Consider the following 19,711-nt stretch of genomic DNA (forward strand, 5'->3'; position numbering starts at 1 on the left):
TCTATTCTCTGTGTATATCAATGATGTCGCTCTTGCTGCTGGTGAAGCTCGGATCCACCTCTATGCGGACAACATCATTTTGTATACATCTGGCCCTTCATTGGACACTGTGTTAACAAACCTCCAAACGAGCTTCAACGCCATACAACACTCCTTCCGTAGCATCCAACTGCTCTTAAACACTAGTAAAACTAAATTCATGCTCTTCAACCGAACGCTGCTTGCACCCGCCCACCCGACTAGAATCACTACTCTCGGCGGGTCTGACCTAGAGTATGTGGACAACTACAAATACCTAGGTGTATGGTTAGACTGTAAACTCTCCTTCCAGACTCACATTAAGCATCTCCAATCAAAAGTTAGATCTAGAATAGGCTTCCAATTTCGCAACAAAGCCTAATTCACTCATGCTGCCAAACATGCCCTCGTACAACTGACTATCCTACCGACCTTTGACTTTGGCGATGTCATTTACAAAATAGCCTCCAACACTCAACTCAGCAAATTGGATGTAGTCTATCACAGTGCCATCCGTTTTGTCACCAAAGCCCCATGTACTACCCACAATTGTAACCTGTACGCTCTTGTAGGCTGGCCCTCACTACATATTCGTCGCCAAACCCACTGGCTCCAGGTCATCTATAAATCACTGCTAGGCAAATCCCTGTCTTACCTTAGCTCACTGGTCACCATAGCAACACCCACCCGTAGTCTGCGCTCCAGCAGGTATATCTCACTGGTCATCCCCAAAGCCAACACTCTTATCTCCCTCACTTACTTTAAGCGTCAGTTGTCAGAGCAGCTTACCGATCACTGCACCTGTACACAGCCCATCTGAAATTAGCCCACCCAACTACCTCATCCCCATATTGTTATTTATTTTGCTAATTTGCACCCCAGTATCTCTATTTGCACATCATATTTTGCACATCTATCATTCCAGTGTTAATACGAAATTGTAACTATTTTGCACTATGGCCTATTTATTGCCTTACCTCCATAACTTACTACATTCGCACACACTGTATATATATTTTCTGTTTGTATTTTTGACTTTGTTTTGTTTACCCCATATGTAACTCTGTGTTGTTGTTTTTATCACACTGCTTTGCTTTATCTTGGCCAGGTCACAGTTGTAAATGAGAACTTGTTCTCAACTGGCTTACCTGGTTAAATAAAGGTGAAATAAAAATAAAAATAAAGTGTGGAGTGCAATAGAGATTGCATCATCTGTGGATCCCTTGGGGCGGTATGCAAATTGGAGTGGGTCTAGGGTTTCTGGGATAATAGTGTTGATGTGAGCCATATTCCCAGTACCTTGCCATGGTTGAATTCGGTGGTTCGCACTTTCAGTTTTGCGCGAATGCTGCCATCTATCCACGGTTTCTGGTTAGGGTAGGTTTTAATAGTCACAGTAGGCACAACATCATCTATACACTTCCTGATAAACTCAATCACCGTTTCAGTGTATTCGTTTAAATTAATTCCGGAAGCTACCTGGAACATATCGTGAAGCGAGGATTCCGATTGGTCAGACCAGCGTTGAATAGTCCTTAGCACGGGTACTTCCTGTTTGAGTTTCTGCCTATAGGAAGGGAGAAGCAAAATTGAGTCGTGGTCAAATTTGCCGAAAGGAGGGGGGGGGGGGGGGGGCTTATAACCATCCCGGAAGTTTGAATAGCAATGGTCGAGGATTTTGGCAGCTTGAGTACAACAGTCAATATGTTGATAGAACTTCGGCAGCCTAGTCCTCAAATTTGCTTTGTTAAAATCCCCGGCTGCAATAAATGCAGCCTCAGGATATGTGGTTTCCAGTTTGCATAAAGTCCAGTGAAGTTCTTTGAGGGCCGTCGTGGTATCGGCTTGAGGGGGGATATACACGGCTGTGACTATAACCGAAGAAAATTATCTTGGGAGATAATACTGTCGGCATTTGATTGTGAGGTATTCTAGGTCGGGTGAAGAGAAGGACTTGAGTTCCTCTATGTTACTACAATTACACCATGAGTCGTCAATCATGAAACACACACCTCCGCCCTTCTGCTTCCCGGAGAGATATTTATTCCTGTCTGTGCGATGAACTGAGAACCCATCTGGCTGGACTGATTTTGACAGAATATCCAGAGAGAGCCATGTTTCCGTTAAACAGAGTATGTTACAGGCCTTGATGTCTCTCTGGAAAGATATCCTTTCCCGGAGTTCATCGAGCTTGTTAACCAAAGACTGAACATTAGCGATTAGTATACTTGGAAGTGATGGGTGGTGTGCATGCCTCCTAAGTCGAACCAGCAGGCCGCTCCGAGTGCCTCTCCTCCGCCGGCAATGTTTTGGATCAGCCGCTGGAATCAGTTCAGTTTCCCTGGGGAGAGCAAACAAAGGATCTGCTTCGGGAAAGTCGTATTCCTGGTCGTAATGCTGATGAGTTACCGCCGCTCTGATATCCAATAGTTTTTCCCGGCTGTATGTAATGATGCAAAACACTTTCTGAGCTAATAATGTAAAAAATAATACATCAAAAAAACAAAATACTGCAAAGTTTTCTAAGAGCTAGTCGTGAGGCCGCGCCAGATGATTGTCCACCTAAGACCAATTCTGGTGGGAAGCTGACCATCAATTGCTAACAGTCAGTATCTGGATAACATGTGTGAAATGCTTGATAATGTAATTTATGTGATATCAATAGAGAGGTATACATTCTGGGTGATTTAAATATTGACTGGCTTTCATCAGGCTGCCCACTCAAGAGAAAGCTTCAAACTGTAACCAGTGCCTGCAACCTGGTTCAGGTTATCAGTCAACCTACCAGGGTGGTTAGTTACAAACAGTACAGGAATGAAATCATCAACCTGTATTGATCATATCTTTACTAATGCTGCAGAGATTAGTTTGAAAGCAGTATCCAAATCCATCGGCTGTAGTGATCACAATATAGTAGCCATATCTAGGAAAACCAAAGTTCCAAAGGCTGGGCCTAATATTGTATATAAGAGGTCATACAATAAGTTTTGTAGTGATTCCTATGTTGTTGATGTAAAGAATATATGTTGGTCCGTGGTGTGTAATGAGGAGCAAACAGACACTGCACTTGACACATTTATGAAATTGCTTATTCCAGTTACTAATAAGCATGCACCCATTCAGAAAATGACTGTAAAAACTGTTAAATCCCTGTGGATTGAAGAGGAATTGAAAAATTGTATTGTTGAGAGGGATGAGGCAAAAGGAATGGCAAATAATTCTGGCTGCACAACCGTTTGGCAAACGTATTGCAAATTGAGAAATCATGTGACCAAACTGAATAAAAAGAAGAAGAAACTACACTATGAAACAAGGATAATTGACATAAAGAATGATAGTAAAAAGCTTTGGAGCACCTTCAATGACATTTTGTGAAAAAGGCAAACTCAGCTCTGTCATTCATTGAATCAGATGGCTCATTCATCACAAAACCAACTGATATTGCCAACTACTTTAATAATTTTTTAATTGGCAACATTAATGACATGCATGTCAGTATATCATGGCTCAGAGTGGAAGAGAGATTGACTTTATCACTGCTTGTTTTTGTAAGAGGTGTTGACAAGCTGAATGTACCGGGCTGTCTGTTTAAACTACTATCACACAGCTCGGAAACCGATGCATACCCCACAAGACATGCCACCAGAGGTCTCTTCACAGTCCCCAAGTCCAGAACAGACTATGGGAGGCGCACAGTACTACATAGAGCCATGACTACATGGAACTCTATTCCACATCAGGTAACTGATGCAAGCAGTAGAATCAGATTTAAAAAACAGATAAAAATACACCTCATGGAACAACGGGGACTGTGAAGAAACACACACAAGGTTATAGACACATGCATACGCACACATTGTGATATTGTTGTATGGTGGTATTAAACATTTTGTATTGTAGATAGGTAGTGGTGTAATAATGTCATGATGTCCTGTTTTATATTTTGTTTTACAGTATATGTAATGTAAATGCTTTAATATGTTTGGACCCCAGGAAGCCTTGGCAGCAGCTAATTGGGGTCCCTAATAAATACAAATACTTTACTATTTATATTTTTGACAACTTTTACTTTTAGTCGATTACATTCCCAAAGAAAATATGTACTTTTTACTTCCATACATTTTCCCTGACACCAAAAAGTACCGGTTACATTTAGAATGCTCAGAATTATGGACCAATTTACACACCTATCAATATACCCCGTTGTCATCCCTACTGCCTCTGCTCTGGCGGATTCACTAAACACAAATACTGAGTTTGTAAATTATGTGTTGGAGTGTGCCCCCTGTCTGTCCGAATAAAGATAAATAATAATCATGCTTAATAAGGAATTTACTTTTACTATTACTCAACATTGAGTACTTTTTCCACCACTGTACTTAAGTACATTTCAACCAGATAGGCCTACTTTCCAGTCAACATTCAGTTGGGTAGTTCTTTGGGGAAAACCTTTAGAAACCACTGTCTTTTACAGGGCCCTGTATTTATCTGTCTTTTACAGGGCCCTATGTTTATCTGTCTTTTACAGGGCCCTGTATTTATCTGTCTTTTACAGGGCCCTATATTTATAAACCACTGTCTTTTACAGGGCCCTATATTTATAAACCACTGTCTTTTACAGGGCCCTATATTTATCTGTCTTTTACAGGGCCCTATATTTATCTGTCTTTTACAGGGCCCTGTATTTATCTGTCTTTTACAGGGCCCTATATTTATCTGTCTTTTACAGGGCCCTATATTTATCTGTCTTTTACAGGGCCCTATGTTTATCTGTCTTTTACAGGGCCCTATATTTATCTGTCTTTTACAGGGCCCTATATTTATCTGTCTTTTACAGGGCCCTATATTTATCTGTCTTTTACAGGGCCCTATGTTTATCTGTCTTTTACAGGGCCCTATGTTTATCTGTCTTTTACAGGGCCCTATGTTTATCTGTCTTTTACAGGGCCCTATGTTTATCTGTCTTTTACAGGGCCCTATGTTTATCTGTCTTTTACAGGGCCCTATGTTTATCTGTCTTTTACAGGGCCCTATGTTTATCTGTCTTTTACAGGGCCCTATATTTATCTGTCTTTTACAGGGCCCTATGTTTATCTGTCTTTTACAGGGCCCTATGTTTATCTGTCTTTTACAGGGCCCTATATTTATCTGTCTTTTACAGGGCCCTGTATTTATCTGTCTTTTACAGGGCCCTATATTTATCTGTCTTTTACAGGGCCCTGTATTTATCTGTCTTTTACAGGGCCCTGTATTTATCTGTCTTTTACAGGGCCCTGTATTTATCTGTCTTTTACAGGGCCCTGTATTTATCTGTCTTTTACAGGGCCCTATATTTATCTGTCTTTTACAGGGCCCTATATTTATCTGTCTTTTACAGGGCCCTATGTTTATCTGTCTTTTACAGGGCCCTATATTTATCTGTCTTTTACAGGGCCCTATGTTTATCTTAGAAGAGTTTACTTCAGGCTACTTACTTCCTTACTTCACTACTAGCATCTACTGAGTTGCAACGTCCCATAAATTGAAATATACAAATAATCTTAAAGACAATGTGTAGTTCGTACAGCAGAATTAAGTCAATTAACTCTCTCCCGAGTGGCGCAGTGGTCTAAAGCACTGCATCACAGTGCTAGCTGTGCCACTAGAGATCCTGGTTCGAATCCAGGCTCTGTCGTAGCCGGCCGCGACCGGGAGACCCATGGGGCGGCGCACAATTGGCCCAGCGTTGTCCAGGGTAGGGGAGGGAATGGCCGGCAGGGGATGTAGCTCAGTTGGTAGAGCATGGCGTTTGCAACGCCAAGGTTGTGGGTTCGATAAAATAATGTATGTGCTAACTGTAAGTCGCTCTGGATAAGAGCGTCTGCTAAATGACGTAAATGTAACTCAATTCAGTCTTACCTCAATTAATCAGCATTGAAAAAAGGCACAAGTTTAAATTTGTTCTGCCAGAGCGAGTCTGACCACAAGTCAGAGACCACTAGGATGACACACAAAATGCGTTTGATGGATTGCAGGAATAGGCTTTGTAGGCTACAGACCAAGTTATGTATTCTAGTGGTGTGACTGCTGTCGGCATCTAAAGATTATACATCAAACTTGGATAAACGCATGGAGCTAACTTTTATTGTCACATGCACAAGTACAGTGAAATGCCTTTCTTGCAAGCTGTAAACCCAACAATGCAGTAATCAATAACAATGTATTACTAAAAATATCAAGGTAGAACAAAAACATACAATGAATATAAATCAGAAGAACAAGTTAGAAACTAAAGTGCATTCAGAAAGTATTCAGACCCCTTTTCCACATTTTGTTACGTTACAGCCTTATTCTAAAATTGATTAAATAGATTTTTTCCTCTTTAATCAACACACAATACCCCATAATGACAAAGCAAAAACAGTTTTTTTTTTAACATTTTCACACATGTATTAAATATTAAAAACTGAAATATCATATTTACATAAGCATTTAGAAGCTTTACTCAGTACTTCATTGAAGAACCTTTGGCAGCGATTACAGCCTCAAGTCTTCTTGGCACACCCGTATTTGGGGTGTTTCTCACAAGTCACAAGTCCGGGCTCTGGCTGGGCCACTCAAGGACATTCAGAGACTTGTCCCGATGCCTCTCCTGCGTTTTCTTGGCTGTGTGCTTAGGGTTGTTGTCCTGTTGGAAGGTGAACCTTCGCCCCAGTCTGAGGTCCTGAGCGATCTGGAGCAGGTTTTCATCAAGGATCTCTCTTCCTCAGATCTGTATCTCCCCATGGCTTAGTTTTTGCTCTGACATTCATTCTCAACTGTGGGACCTTATATAGACAGGTGTGTGCCTTTCCAAATCATGTCTAATCAATTGAATTTACCACAGGTGGACTCCAATCAAGTTATAGAAACATCTCAAGGATGATCAATGGAAACAGGATGCACCTGAGCTCAATTTCGAGTCTCATAGCAAAGGGTCTGAATACTTATGTAAATACGGTATTTCTGTTAGTTTTTTTCATTAATGTGCATGCATATTTATACTCCGGATTCCAACATTGCTCGTCCTAATATTTTTATATTTCTTAATTCCATTATTTTACTTATAGATTTGTGTGTATTTTTCGCAAATTGTTAGATATTAATTAACTGTTGGAGCTAGGAACAAAAGCATTTTGCTACACCCGCAATAACATCTGCTAAATATGTGTATGTGACCAATAAAATGTGATTTGATTTAGAAAGATGCACATTGACGAGTTGCACAGTGAAAGAAGAAGGCTGGCCCAGGCTTGCCCAGCATTATCCAATGAGGCTGCAGGGTGGGCCCAACGGCTCAGTGGACACAGCAGAGAGAGAGAGAGAGAGAGAGAGAGAGAGAGAGAGAGAGAGAGAGAGAGAGAGAGAGAGAGAGAGAGAGAGAGAGAGAGAGAGAGAGAGAGAGAGAGAGAGAGAGAGAGAGAGAGAGAGAGAGAGAGAGAGAGAGAGAGAGAGAGAGAGAGAGAGAGAGAGAGAGAGAGAGAGAGAGAGAGAGAGAGAGAGAGAGAGAGAGAGAGAGAGAGAGAGAGAGAGAGAGAGAGAGAGAGAGAGAGAGAGAGAGACACAGAGACACACACACAGAGAGCGAGAGAGAGAGAGAGAGAGAGACACAGAGAGACACAGAGAGAGAGAGAGAGAGAGAGACATGGATTGTTTTATTGCCTAGTTGTTGAAAACGACAGTAATAGCTGTCTTGATTCTATCAGTTTGGTTGGGTAGTTATTGTTGGTGTGAGGTGATAAAGGGTGTTTCAGAGTTGTTCACTAGAATAGGTCACTTACAGTGAGTGTTTAAGTCTGATGGCTATACACCCACAATCCCAGTGGACGTCTCCTGAGGGGATTATGGCTACAAGGACTCCTTCACAGAGGAGGGTTAGGATTCATCCCCAATGGAACCTTATTCCCTATGTAGTGCACTACTTTTGAAGAGCCCTGATCTAAAGTAGTGCACTATAAAGGGAATAGGGTTGCCATTTGGGGCGCAAGCTCAGGCTCAGGCAGCTGCTGTCTCCACCTGGCTATAACAGGCTGCAGATCAGTACTGGGTTGTTATTCTGAGGGAGACATCAGGTCAACTACATATATGCTGGTCCTAGATCTGCTATGATGTATCATATAACAATACTAACCAGGTCCCAGATCTGTTTATGCAATGCCAACTCCATTGCTGTCATTGTCAAGCCAAACATAGTTTAGCAGGACACTTCCATCAGGAGTTGACAAGAGAGCAGAAACAGACTGGTTTTAACAATACATAACATTTATTTTTCACATAGATACACGTGTAATGTTTTCATTCAAAATGCACTATAATATTGCATTTTACGTTAGTTAGTGGTGGCTACATCATCAATGGCAATAAATAATTCCTCTGCAAAACCGAGTGAATGTGTTACTGATAACAAGGACAGCTTTCCATCTAAATATACAGTAATCCATATTTTTGGAAAATAAAGCTTTTTGAATTTGTATTTATACAATGTAAGATGCTACAGAAAATACTATTTCCCGAGCAAGACTGGGTGTACAATGTCAGATTGCACAGTCCTGCCCTTCACTTTAAACCCAGTTCAGTCCTGCCCTTCACTTTAAACCCAGTTCTTTCAAGTTGACTTTCATCACTGTTCTGAATTTAAAAGAAACTCCTCTCAAATGAGAACCCCATTGAACTCTTTAGAACCCTTTAGAACCCTTTAGAACCCTATTGAACTCTTTAGAACCCAATCACATACACTATGATAAGAGGAGTAGAAAATACTTTCTGTCAATAAATAAACATCTGAGGACCGACAGATACATTTTCTTATTTTCTTTACATCTGAGAATATTTATTTACCTGTCCTAGTCAGAATACGGTAGACGATTTGGTCTGTTATTCCCTCGGGAGATTCCCCCTGAACATTATCAGATAGGATGTCTTATAAAACTTTGAGTGACTGAGGTGAGCGTTAAAACGAATGTGACATTTATCTACAGTATTTAATATGTATAACCAAGTTGACCCCTTTTAGCTTCCTTTCATAGATACGATTCCCCTGAAACATGTTTGACCCTCCGCAGTAATAGCCACTCAATTGAACTTTAATCCTTTTAAGTTCAAGTTCAGGTCTAGGGCTGCGTCCAAATTTGCATCCTATTCCCTATTTTGTGCCCTATGTAGGGAACATGCCACCCTATTCCCCGTAGGACTGTGTTCCAAAGTAGTGCACTTTATTGGGAATAGGGTGGCAATTAGGATACAGCACTAGACTGTCTTGTACATCAACCCCTGGTGACATCTCACGCCAGAGATGGAGTGCGTCACAAATGGCACCCTATTCCCTATGTAGTGCACTACTTTTGACCAGAGCTCCATGGGGGGGGGGGGGGGGGGACTAGGGTACCCTCTGTATTTACACGTCATGACACTGCATAACCCACCGAAGAAGGGAATATTTTCAAACTATTCAACCACTTGTTTTATTTCTACGAGTTTTGTGACAGGTTCAATGTTCTGGGCATCATCAGAACATTAGCTTGTTGTCCACTTTACAGTGCCTTCGGAAAGTATTTCAGACCCCTTGACTTTTTCTACATGTTGTTACGTTACAGCCCGACCACATAATGACAAAGCAAAAACAGGTCTTTATACAGAAATATCACTTTTACATAAGTCTTCAGACCCTTTACTCAGTGTTGAAGCACCTTTGGCAACGATTACAGCCTTGAGTCTTCTTGGGTATGACACTACAAGCTTGGCCCACCTGTATTTGGGGAGTTTCTCCCATTCTTCTCTGCAGATCCTCTCAAGCTCTGTCATGTTGGATGGGGAGCGTCGCTGCACAGCTATTTTCAGGTCTCTCCAGAGATGTTCGATCGGGTTCAAGTTGGGGCTCTGGCTGGGCCACTCAAGGACATTCAGAGACTTGTCCTGAAGCCACTCCTGAGTTGTCTTGGCTGTGTGCTTAGGGTCGTTGTCCTGTTTAAAGGTGAACCTTCGCCCCAGTCTGAGGTCCTGAGCGCTCTGGAGCAGGTTTTCATCAAGGATCTCTCTGTACTTTGCTCCGTTCATCTTTCCTTCAATCCTGACTAGTCTCCCAGTCCCTACCGCTGAAAAACATCCCAACAGCATGACGCTGCAACCAGCATGTTTCACCGTAGGGATGGTGCCAGGTTTCCTCCAGACGTGACGCTTGGCATTCAGGCCAAAGAGTTCAATTTTGGGTTCATCAGACCAGAGAATCTTGTTTCTCATGGTCTGAGAGTCTTTAGGTGCCTTTTGGCAAACTCCAAGCGGGCTGTTATGTGCCTTTTTACTGAGGAGTGGCTTCCGTCTGGCCACTCTACCATGAAGGCCTGATTGATGGAGTGCTACAGAGATGGTTGTCCTTCTGGAAGGTTCTCCCATCTCCACAGAGGAACTCTATAGCTCTGTCAGAGTGACCATCGGGTTCTTGGTCACCACCCTGACCAAGGCCCTTCTCCCCCGATTGCTCAGTTTGGCCGGGCGGCCAGCTCTAGGAAGAGTCTTGGTGGTTCCAAACTTCTTCAACTTAACAATTATGGAGGCCACTGTGTTCTTGGGGACCTTCAATGATGCAGAAATGTTTTGGTACCCTACCCCAGATCTGTGCCTCGACACAATCCTGTCTCAGAGCTCTGCGGACAATTCCTTCAACCTCATGACTTGGTTTTTGCTCTGACATGCACTGTTAACTGTGGGACCTTATATAGACAGGTGTGTGCCTTTCCAAATCATGTCCAATCAATTGAATTTACCACAGGTGAACTCCAATCAAGTTGTAGAAACATCTCAAGGATGATCAATGGAAACAGGATGCACCTGAGCTCAATTTCGCATCTCCTAGCAAAGGGTCTGAATACTTATGTAAATAATTTATTTCTGTTTTAGATTTTTAATACATTTGCAAACATTTCTGCAAAACATCTGTTTTCGCTTTGTTATTATGGGGTATTGTGTGTAGATTGCTGAGGAATTGTTTTTATTTAATAAATGTTAGAATAAGGCTGTAACGTAAAGAAATGTGGAAAAAGTCAAGTGGTCTGAATCCTTTCCAAAAGCAATGTATTTCACACATCCTTTTAAAGTCAGAAAACTTTATGCATTAGCCTATGAAACCATCTCTTCAAATAACTTAGGCTGGGATCCAATTGACAATGCCCCATATAAAAGTCATTTTTGACATATGCAGCGTTTAACGTGAATGTGGTCTTCCTGAATGCAGGCACATTGCCTTTAAAAGCCACATTGTTGACAAAGACGATCAGGTTGAGCGCCAGCCTAAGTTATCTTAGCATTAGGACCACTCTCTTCTCAATATACATTATTGAGTTTAATATAACCTTATGCAGTACCAAAGAAAACACTTATTCTCTCTATAAAGATAACTTAGCATGTATTAGGAGCTCTCTGTCCTCAGGGTACATGCCGTAAGTTTAACTAAATGTTACTTAGTTTAATAATGCATTACACCATTAATATTACACAGAATGGATTACAGACAGTCAAACGACAGTGAAGGGCTGTGTTACTGTAACATTACACCATTCATATTACACAGAATGGATTACAGATGAGTGAGTCAGACCATTCATATTACACAGATACTGTACGTTCCTCACATCAACTGCATTGTTGGGCAAGGACTGGTAACTAAGCATTTCATGGTAAAGTCTACACCTGTTGTGTTCGATGCATGTGACACAATTTGATTTGATTTGTTGTAGCTAACCATCAAACTTTTTTTTAAATGTAGGCCATGTCTCTATTAACATGTCTCTGGTCCAGGATGTTTAGAGAACCACTAACGCACTAACCACTAACACCTTGGGCCAGAGCTAGTCTCTCTTTAACCACTAACACCTTGGACCAGAGCTAGTCTCTCATTAACCACTAACACCTTGGACCAGAGCTAGTCTCTCATTAACCACTAACCACTAACACCTTGGACCAGAGCTAGTCTCTCATTAACCACTAACACCTTGGACCAGAGCTAGTCTCTCATTAACCACTAACACCTTGGACCAGAGCTAGTCTCTCTTTAAACACTAACACCTTGGGCCAGAGCTAGTCTCTCTTTAACCACTAACACCTTGGACCAGAGCTAGTCTCTCATTAACCACTAACACCTTGGACCAGAGCTAGTCTCTCATTAACCACTAACACCTTGGACCAGAGCTAGTCTCTCTTTAACCACTAACCACTAACACCTTGGACCAGAGCTAGTCTCTCATTAACCACTAACACCTTGGACCAGAGCTAGTCTCTCTTTAACCACTAACACCTTGGGCCAGAGCTAGTCTCTCATTAACCACTAACACCTTGGACCAGAGCTAGTCTCTCATTAACCACTAACACCTTGGACCAGAGCTAGTCTCTCATTAACCACTAACCACTAACACCTTGGACCAGAGCTAGTCTCTCATTAACCACTAACACCTTGGACCAGAGCTAGTCTCTCATTAACCACTAACACCTTGGACCAGAGCTAGTCTCTCTTTAAACACTAACACCTTGGGCCAGAGCTAGTCTCTCTTTAACCACTAACACCTTGGACCAGAGCTAGTCTCTCATTAACCACTAACACCTTGGACCAGAGCTAGTCTCTCATTAACCACTAACACCTTGGACCAGAGCTAGTCTCTCTTTAACCACTAACCACTAACACCTTGGACCAGAGCTAGTCTCTCATTAACCACTAACACCTTGGACCAGAGCTAGTCTCTCTTTAACCACTAACACCTTGGGCCAGAGCTAGTCTCTCATTAACCACTAACACCTTGGACCAGAGCTAGTCTCTCATTAACCACTAACACCTTGGACCAGAGCTAGTCTCTCTTTAACCACTAACACCTTGGACCAGAGCTAGTCTCTCTTTAAACACTAACCACTAACACCTTGGGCCAGAGCTAGTCTCTCTTTAACCACTAACACCTTGGGCCAGAGCTAGTCTCTCTTTAATACGTTTCTGTACCCTTCAGCAAAACTCATTTTGCACCTGGAAATGCAGTACTCCCTTGCAAAAGAGAACTTGGTCTCAAGGGGACTCCATGTTTAAATAAAAAAATAAAATGCATGTTTCTTTTTAAATTAATTCAATAAAATCATTGTAGTAATTATACCGCCGCAAAAAAAAAAAAGACATTTGTTTCCCTTGTCAAGATCTCATTAGCATATCAATGTTTATTGGTACTATTCTGTCAAAATATACATATCCTTGGGGGTTCAGAGTGAGGCGTCATCAATGGCTCCCTACTCCCTATAAGGCTATGGTCAAAACTAGTGCACTACATTGGGAATAGGGTGCCATTTGAGTGGAAGCGTGAGATCTCTCTGTTGGGGGACAGATGCTGTGCTTTCCTCAGTTGATATGAGCCAACCCCATGCCAAAACACAGTCTCTCTACACACAGCCAAACATTCCAAGGCCGAGTGAGTTAGGTCATTTAGCCAAACATTCCAAGGCCAAGTGAGTTAGGTCATTTAGGTTCTAAAGACAAAACAAACTGTGTGTCAGAGACATTTATGAGATAGTTTCCTCAAATAAAACACCACATTTGTAATCCTCCAATCTGTGGTCAGTGAAGGGAAACATTGTAGGGAGTGTGTGTGTGTGTGTGTGTGTGTGTGTGTGTGTGTGTGTGTGTGTGTGTGTGTGATGGGAGGTGTTGTGTATTGATGTTCTAGTTTTGTCCCTTTAGGGCACCTGTAACCCCCCTTGCTTACCTATGTTGAAATGCTTGGAATGTTCTTCCTGTGAAACGCATTAAAACAATGCCCACGTTAATTTCTACTCCCGTCTCCTGTCCTGTCCTTATATTAGTTGTATAAGTAATACAGTGCAACAGGAGGGAGAATCTAGGCAATACACAGTCATTCAATGCTGATTGGTCATACATAAGGTATACAACAACACTGGCGACGAGGAAGAAACGTTCTCACGTTTGTGCTCATCGTCGTCGGCAGAAAGTCTGAGTTAAATTCGTTATTTATTTATTTTTCTCGCTGTAGAAAGGACGCAAACATAACATGGAGCAAGCCAGTCGAGTGACGCTAGCTAGCCTTCGATGTCACGGCAACGAGAGCCTCGAGGGATAGGAAGAGTTTCGCTGCGGGAGAAAGTGAAGTCATCGTGAGTTAAAAGAAAGAAAAATAAACTGAAAATGTCTGCATTGATTGGAAATATAGGAACATTTGATGAATCTGTGGAAAGCAGAAGTCGTTGTGCTAACATCTTTGACTGTTATGGGAGGAAAAACATTCAATCTACTGCGCAGCCTAGTAACGCCTGAAAAACCTGGTGATAAATCAGATGATGAAATTGTGGCTACCTTAAAAGGACATTATTCTCCAAAACCACTGATCATAGCAGAGAGATTCCGGTTTCATAAGAGAAATCAAGAGGAGGGGGAATCAATCTCACAGTTTGTGGCTGTATTGAAACAGTTCTCTGAACACTGTGAATTTGGGCGATCAATGAGTGACACTATACGTGATAGGTTTAGTGTGTGGCATGCGCAGCGACGGCAATTCAGAAACACCTTTTGACTGAGAGTAACTTAACATCGCAGAGAGCAATAGAAGGGAGTACGTCAATGGAAATGGCAAATAAAGATGCACAGCAGCTACGTGCATCGACCAAAGTGCATAAGGTGTCTATGGAGTTAAACAACAAGACAGGAAGTGGGAAGCCATGCTATCGCTGTGGGAAACCAGGTCACCAAGCCATGCTATCGCTGTGGGAAACCAGGTCACCAAGCCATGCTATCGCTGTGGGAAACCAGGTCACCAAGCCATGCTATCGCTGTGGGAAACCAGGTCACCAAGCCATGCTATCGCTGTGGGAAACCAGGTCACCAAGCCATGCTATCGCTGTGGGAAACCAGGTCACCAAGCCATGCTATCGCTGTGGGAAACCAGGTCACCAAGCCATGCTATCGCTGTGGGAAACCAGGTCACCAAGCCATGCTATCGCTGTGGGAAACCAAGTCACCAAGCCATGCTATCGCTGTGGGAAACCAGGTCACCAAGCCATGCTATCGCTGTGGGAAACCAGGTCACCAAGCCATGCTATCGCTGTGGGAAACCAAGTCACCAAGCCATGCTATCGCTGTGGGAAACCAGGTCACCAAGCCATGCTGTCGCTGTGGGAAACCAGGTCACCAAGCCATGCTATCGCTGTGGGAAACCAGGTCACCAAGCCATGCTGTCGCTGTGGGAAACCAGGTCACCAAGCCATGCTATCGCTGTGGGAAACCAGGTCACCAAGCCATGCTATCGCTGTGGGAAACCAGGTCACCAAGCCATGCTATCGCTGTGGGAAACCAGGTCACCAAGCCATGCTATCGCTGTGGGAAACCAGGTCACCAAGCCATGCTATCGCTGTGGGAAACCAGGTCACCAAGCCATGCTATCGCTGTGGGAAACCAGGTCACCAAGCCATGCTATCGCTGTGGGAAACCAGGTCACCAAGCCATGCTATCGCTGTGGGAAACCAGGTCACCAAGCCATGCTATCGCTGTGGGAAACCAAGTCACCAAGCCATGCTATCGCTGTGGGAAACCAGGTCACCAAGCCATGCTATCGCTGTGGGAAACCAGGTCACCAAGCCATGCTATCGCTGTGGGAAACCAGGTCACCAAGCCATGCTATCGCTGTGGGAAACCAGGTCACCAAGCCATGCTGTCGCTGTGGGAAACCAGGTCACCAAGCCATGCTGTCGCTGTGGGAAACCAGGTCACCAAGCCATGCTGTCGCTGTGGGAAACCAGGTCACCAAGCCATGCTGTCGCTGTGGGAAACCAGGTCACCAAGCCATGCTGTCGCTGTGGGAAACCAGGTCACCAAGCCATGCTGTCGCTGTGGGAAACCAGGTCACCAAGCCATGCTATCGCTGTGGGAAACCAGGTCACCAAGCCATGCTATCGCTGTGGGAAACCAGGTCACCAAGCCATGCTATCGCTGTGGGAAACCAGGTCACCAAGCCATGCTATCGCTGTGGGAAACCAGGTCACCAAGCCATGCTATCGCTGTGGGAAACCAGGTCACCAAGCCATGCTATCGCTGTGGGAAACCAGGTCACCAAGCCATGCTATCGCTGTGGGAAACCAGGTCACCAAGCCATGCTATCGCTGTGGGAAACCAGGTCACCAAGCCATGCTATCGCTGTGGGAAACCAGGTCACCAAGCCATGCTATCGCTGTGGGAAACCAGGTCACCAAGCCATGCTATCGCTGTGGGAAACCAGGTCACCAAGCCATGCTATCGCTGTGGGAAACCAGGTCACCAAGCCATGCTATCGCTGTGGGAAACCAGGTCACCAAGCCATGCTATCGCTGTGGGAAACCAGGTCACCAAGCCATGCTATCGCTGTGGGAAACCAGGTCACCAAGCCATGCTATCGCTGTGGGAAACCAGGTCACCAAGCCATGCTATCGCTGTGGGAAACCAGGTCACCAAGCCATGCTGTCGCTGTGGGAAACCAGGTCACCAAGCCATGCTATCGCTGTGGGAAACCAGGTCACCAAGCCATGCTGTCGCTGTGGGAAACCAGGTCACCAAGCCATGCTGTCGCTGTGGGAAACCAGGTCACCAAGCCATGCTATCGCTGTGGGAAACCAGGTCACCAAGCCATGCTATCGCTGTGGGAAACCAGGTCACCAAGCCATGCTATCGCTGTGGGAAACCAGGTCACCAAGCCATCCTATCGCTGTGGGAAACCAGGTCACCAAGCAGAGGAGTGTTGGTGCAAAGACTTAGACTGCAGAAGTTGTGGTAAAAAAAAAAAAGGGTCACATCGAACGTGTACGTAAAAACAAAAAAAGACACAATCAAACAAAAAGTACTGAACAAAGGAAAAGCGACTTCAGGAAGTACAGAAAGAAAGGTCATAAAATGGAGCACACAGAGGATGAACAATGTGATACCCTGTCTGAAGGGGAAGAATCTTTGCATGTTATGTCCATTTCAGACAATGGATACGGGTACTGGGTGACACCGCCACTGGATGGAAATGCAGTACGGATGCAAGTGGACACTGGAGCAGCCATGTCTCTGCTGTCTGAGGCTGTCTACAAGGAGAAACTAAATCACCTCACACCACAGCCCACAAAGATGACGCTGAAAACATACACCGGTGAGATTGTTCCAGTGAGAGGAAGCGTGATTGTTACAGTGGAGCTCAACAAACAGAAGGTAAAGATACCACTCTACATCGTGAAAGGCAACCATCCAGCATTGCTAGGACGCACATGGCTGGAAAAGATCAAACTAAACTGGCAGGAAATTCACATGGTTGCAAAAGAGGACACAAACCTACAAGGGATATTGAGGAAACAGGCGGATGTGTTCAAAGGGGAACTTGGCAGTATGACGGACATAACAGTTAAACGGACCGTGAAACCAGACAGCAAGCCAAAATGCTTCAAAGCTAGACCTGTCCCATACGCCATAAAACCAAAAGTTGAAATTGAGCTAAACAGACTAGTCGAGAGTGGAGTATTGGATCCAGTGAACGTTAGTGAATGGGCTTCACCCAACATTCCAGTCATAAAAAAAAAATGGATCACTCAGACTCTGTGGTGATTTCAAAGTCACCATTAACCCAGTCTTGACTACGGAAAAAATATCCACTACCCCTCATTGATGACCTCTTTTCTGGTTTAGCTGGAGGACAAAAATTCAGTAAGATAGACTTATGTCAGGCCTATCTACAGATGAATGTGGACCAAGAGTCACAGGAACTGTTGACCATAGTGACTCACAAATGACCGTACAGGTACCGGAAGGCTTCGTTTTGGAATCACCTCAGCTCCGGCCTTGTTTCAGAGAGCTATGGACCAGATACCGAGCAGGCTCACTGGGGTCCAATATTACCTCGATGATCTACTCATCACCGGCAAAGACGAGCAGGAGCACCTGAGAAACCTGAACGCTACACTACAGAGATTGGAGGAGTACGGTCCGAGGGTCCGGAAGGACAAATGCGACCCTCTGTTGAGTACCTGGGCCACGTCATCGACAGCTCGGGGCTCCACAAGGCGCCATCGAAGGTGAATGCCGTTGCAGAAGCTCCATCCCCACAGAAAGTGAGTCAGCTGAGATCATTCTTAGGACTACTGACATACTACGCAGTTTGTGCCAAACCTAGCTAACATGTTAAAGCCACTGCATGAACATTTGAACAAACCAAACAGTGGATGTGGACAGACAGATGTGAGGAGGCCTTCAAGAAAGTGAAAACAGCCTTAGCTCAGTCAGAGGCCCTCACCCACTTCAACCCCAACTTGCCATTACAGATGGCATGTGACGCCTTATGGCGTTGGTGCAGTTGTCTCACATGCCATCAGGTGAAGAAAGGCCAATTGCTTTCGCATCACGGACCTTAAGTAAAGCCGAGAGCAATTATGCACAGATAGAGCGTGAAGCACTCGCCATTGTGTTTGGAGTTAAGAAATGTCATCAGTTTCTGTTTGGCCGACGATTCACACTGCTGACGGACCATAAACCCCTCACCTCCATCTTTGGTCCCCACACCGGCATTCCGTCGCTGGCAGCCAGCCGCATGCAGCGATGGGCGTTATTGTTATCTGCTCACCAGTACGATATCAAGTACAGAAGGTCTGAGCAGCACTGCAATGCAGATGGCCTCTCAAGGCTTCCCTTACCTGTCGCACACACTGAGCACTCCCAGGCTGAAAATCTCCTACTTCAAGGAAGTGACGAACGCCCCAGTTACATCTGTCCAAGTGAAAAAGTTCACCCACACTGTCGCTTATGGAAAAGAAGGAGAGACGTCGGACAGCCTACAACCTTACCTAGTGAGGAGAAACGAGCTCACAGTTCAGTTTGGATGCTTGCTATGGGGTTTTCGAGTCATCATACCGCCGCCACTGAGAAGGCAGGTGATTGAAGAACTCCATTCAGGGCGCTGTGGCATGGTGCGAATGAAGGAGATTGCACGCAGCTACTTTTGGTGGCCAGGTCTGGATGCAGCTATCGAAGAAAAGGTCAAGTCATGTTCTGCATGTCAGAAGATGGGGAACATGCCTCAGGTAGTGCCACTACACCCATGGGACTTCCCAGAGGAGACTTGGCAGCGAGCCCACTGGAGGATCGTATGTTCTTAGTCATAGTTGACGCACACAGCAAATGGCCTGAGGTCACAGTGATGAAGAGCACCTCAGCGGAGAGAACCATCGAAGAGCTACGGTCAAGATCAGCTACTGGAGACCTACCATGACTGCGAGCTATCAACTGGACGTCCACTGCAGCAACTTACCAATGTGGAACGTGCTCCAGACTCACCTGAACCAGCCAGAGGGCCTACTCAATAAGGTATTGGTCAGTCATAAGGTATTGGTCAGTCATAAGGTATTGGTCAGTCATAAGGTATTGGTCAGTCATAAGGTATTGGTCAGTCATAAGGTATTGGTCAGTCATAAGGTATTGGTCAGTCATAAGGTATTGGTCAGTCATAAGGTATTGGTCAGTCATGTCTGTTCTATCACTTCAATAAAAATCCTTAAAAAGAGGAAAGGGACTACTCAAAAAATAAGTCTTCATTTCCATCCTGTCACACACACACTGATGCCCTGTCACTTTTTTTAAAATTTATTTTAATTTCACCTTTATTTAACCAGGTAAGCCAGTTGAGAACAAGTTCTCATTTACAAC

The 19,711-nt window shown here is 44.1% G+C and overlaps 1 protein-coding gene across 1 annotated transcript in view; it reads right to left on the reverse strand.

The window, feature by feature from the left end:
- The window catches only part of LOC311118980 (glutamate receptor ionotropic, NMDA 3A-like), a gene marked incomplete at both ends in the record, with an annotated part of 131,322 nt that extends 112,721 nt beyond the window's left edge, over positions 1–18,601 (reverse strand). The window contains one exon of the mRNA XM_084193729.1: positions 18,551–18,601. Coding sequence (XP_084049855.1) covers positions 18,551–18,601 — 51 coding nt within the window. The remainder of the gene's footprint in view (positions 1–18,550) is intronic.
- Between the last annotated feature and the right edge of the window lie 1,110 nt (positions 18,602–19,711).

This window comes from Coregonus lavaretus (assembly GCF_964263955.1).
Source record: "Coregonus lavaretus genome assembly, contig: HAP1_SCAFFOLD_304, whole genome shotgun sequence".
NCBI classification, from domain to species: Eukaryota; Metazoa; Chordata; class Actinopteri; order Salmoniformes; family Salmonidae; genus Coregonus; species Coregonus lavaretus.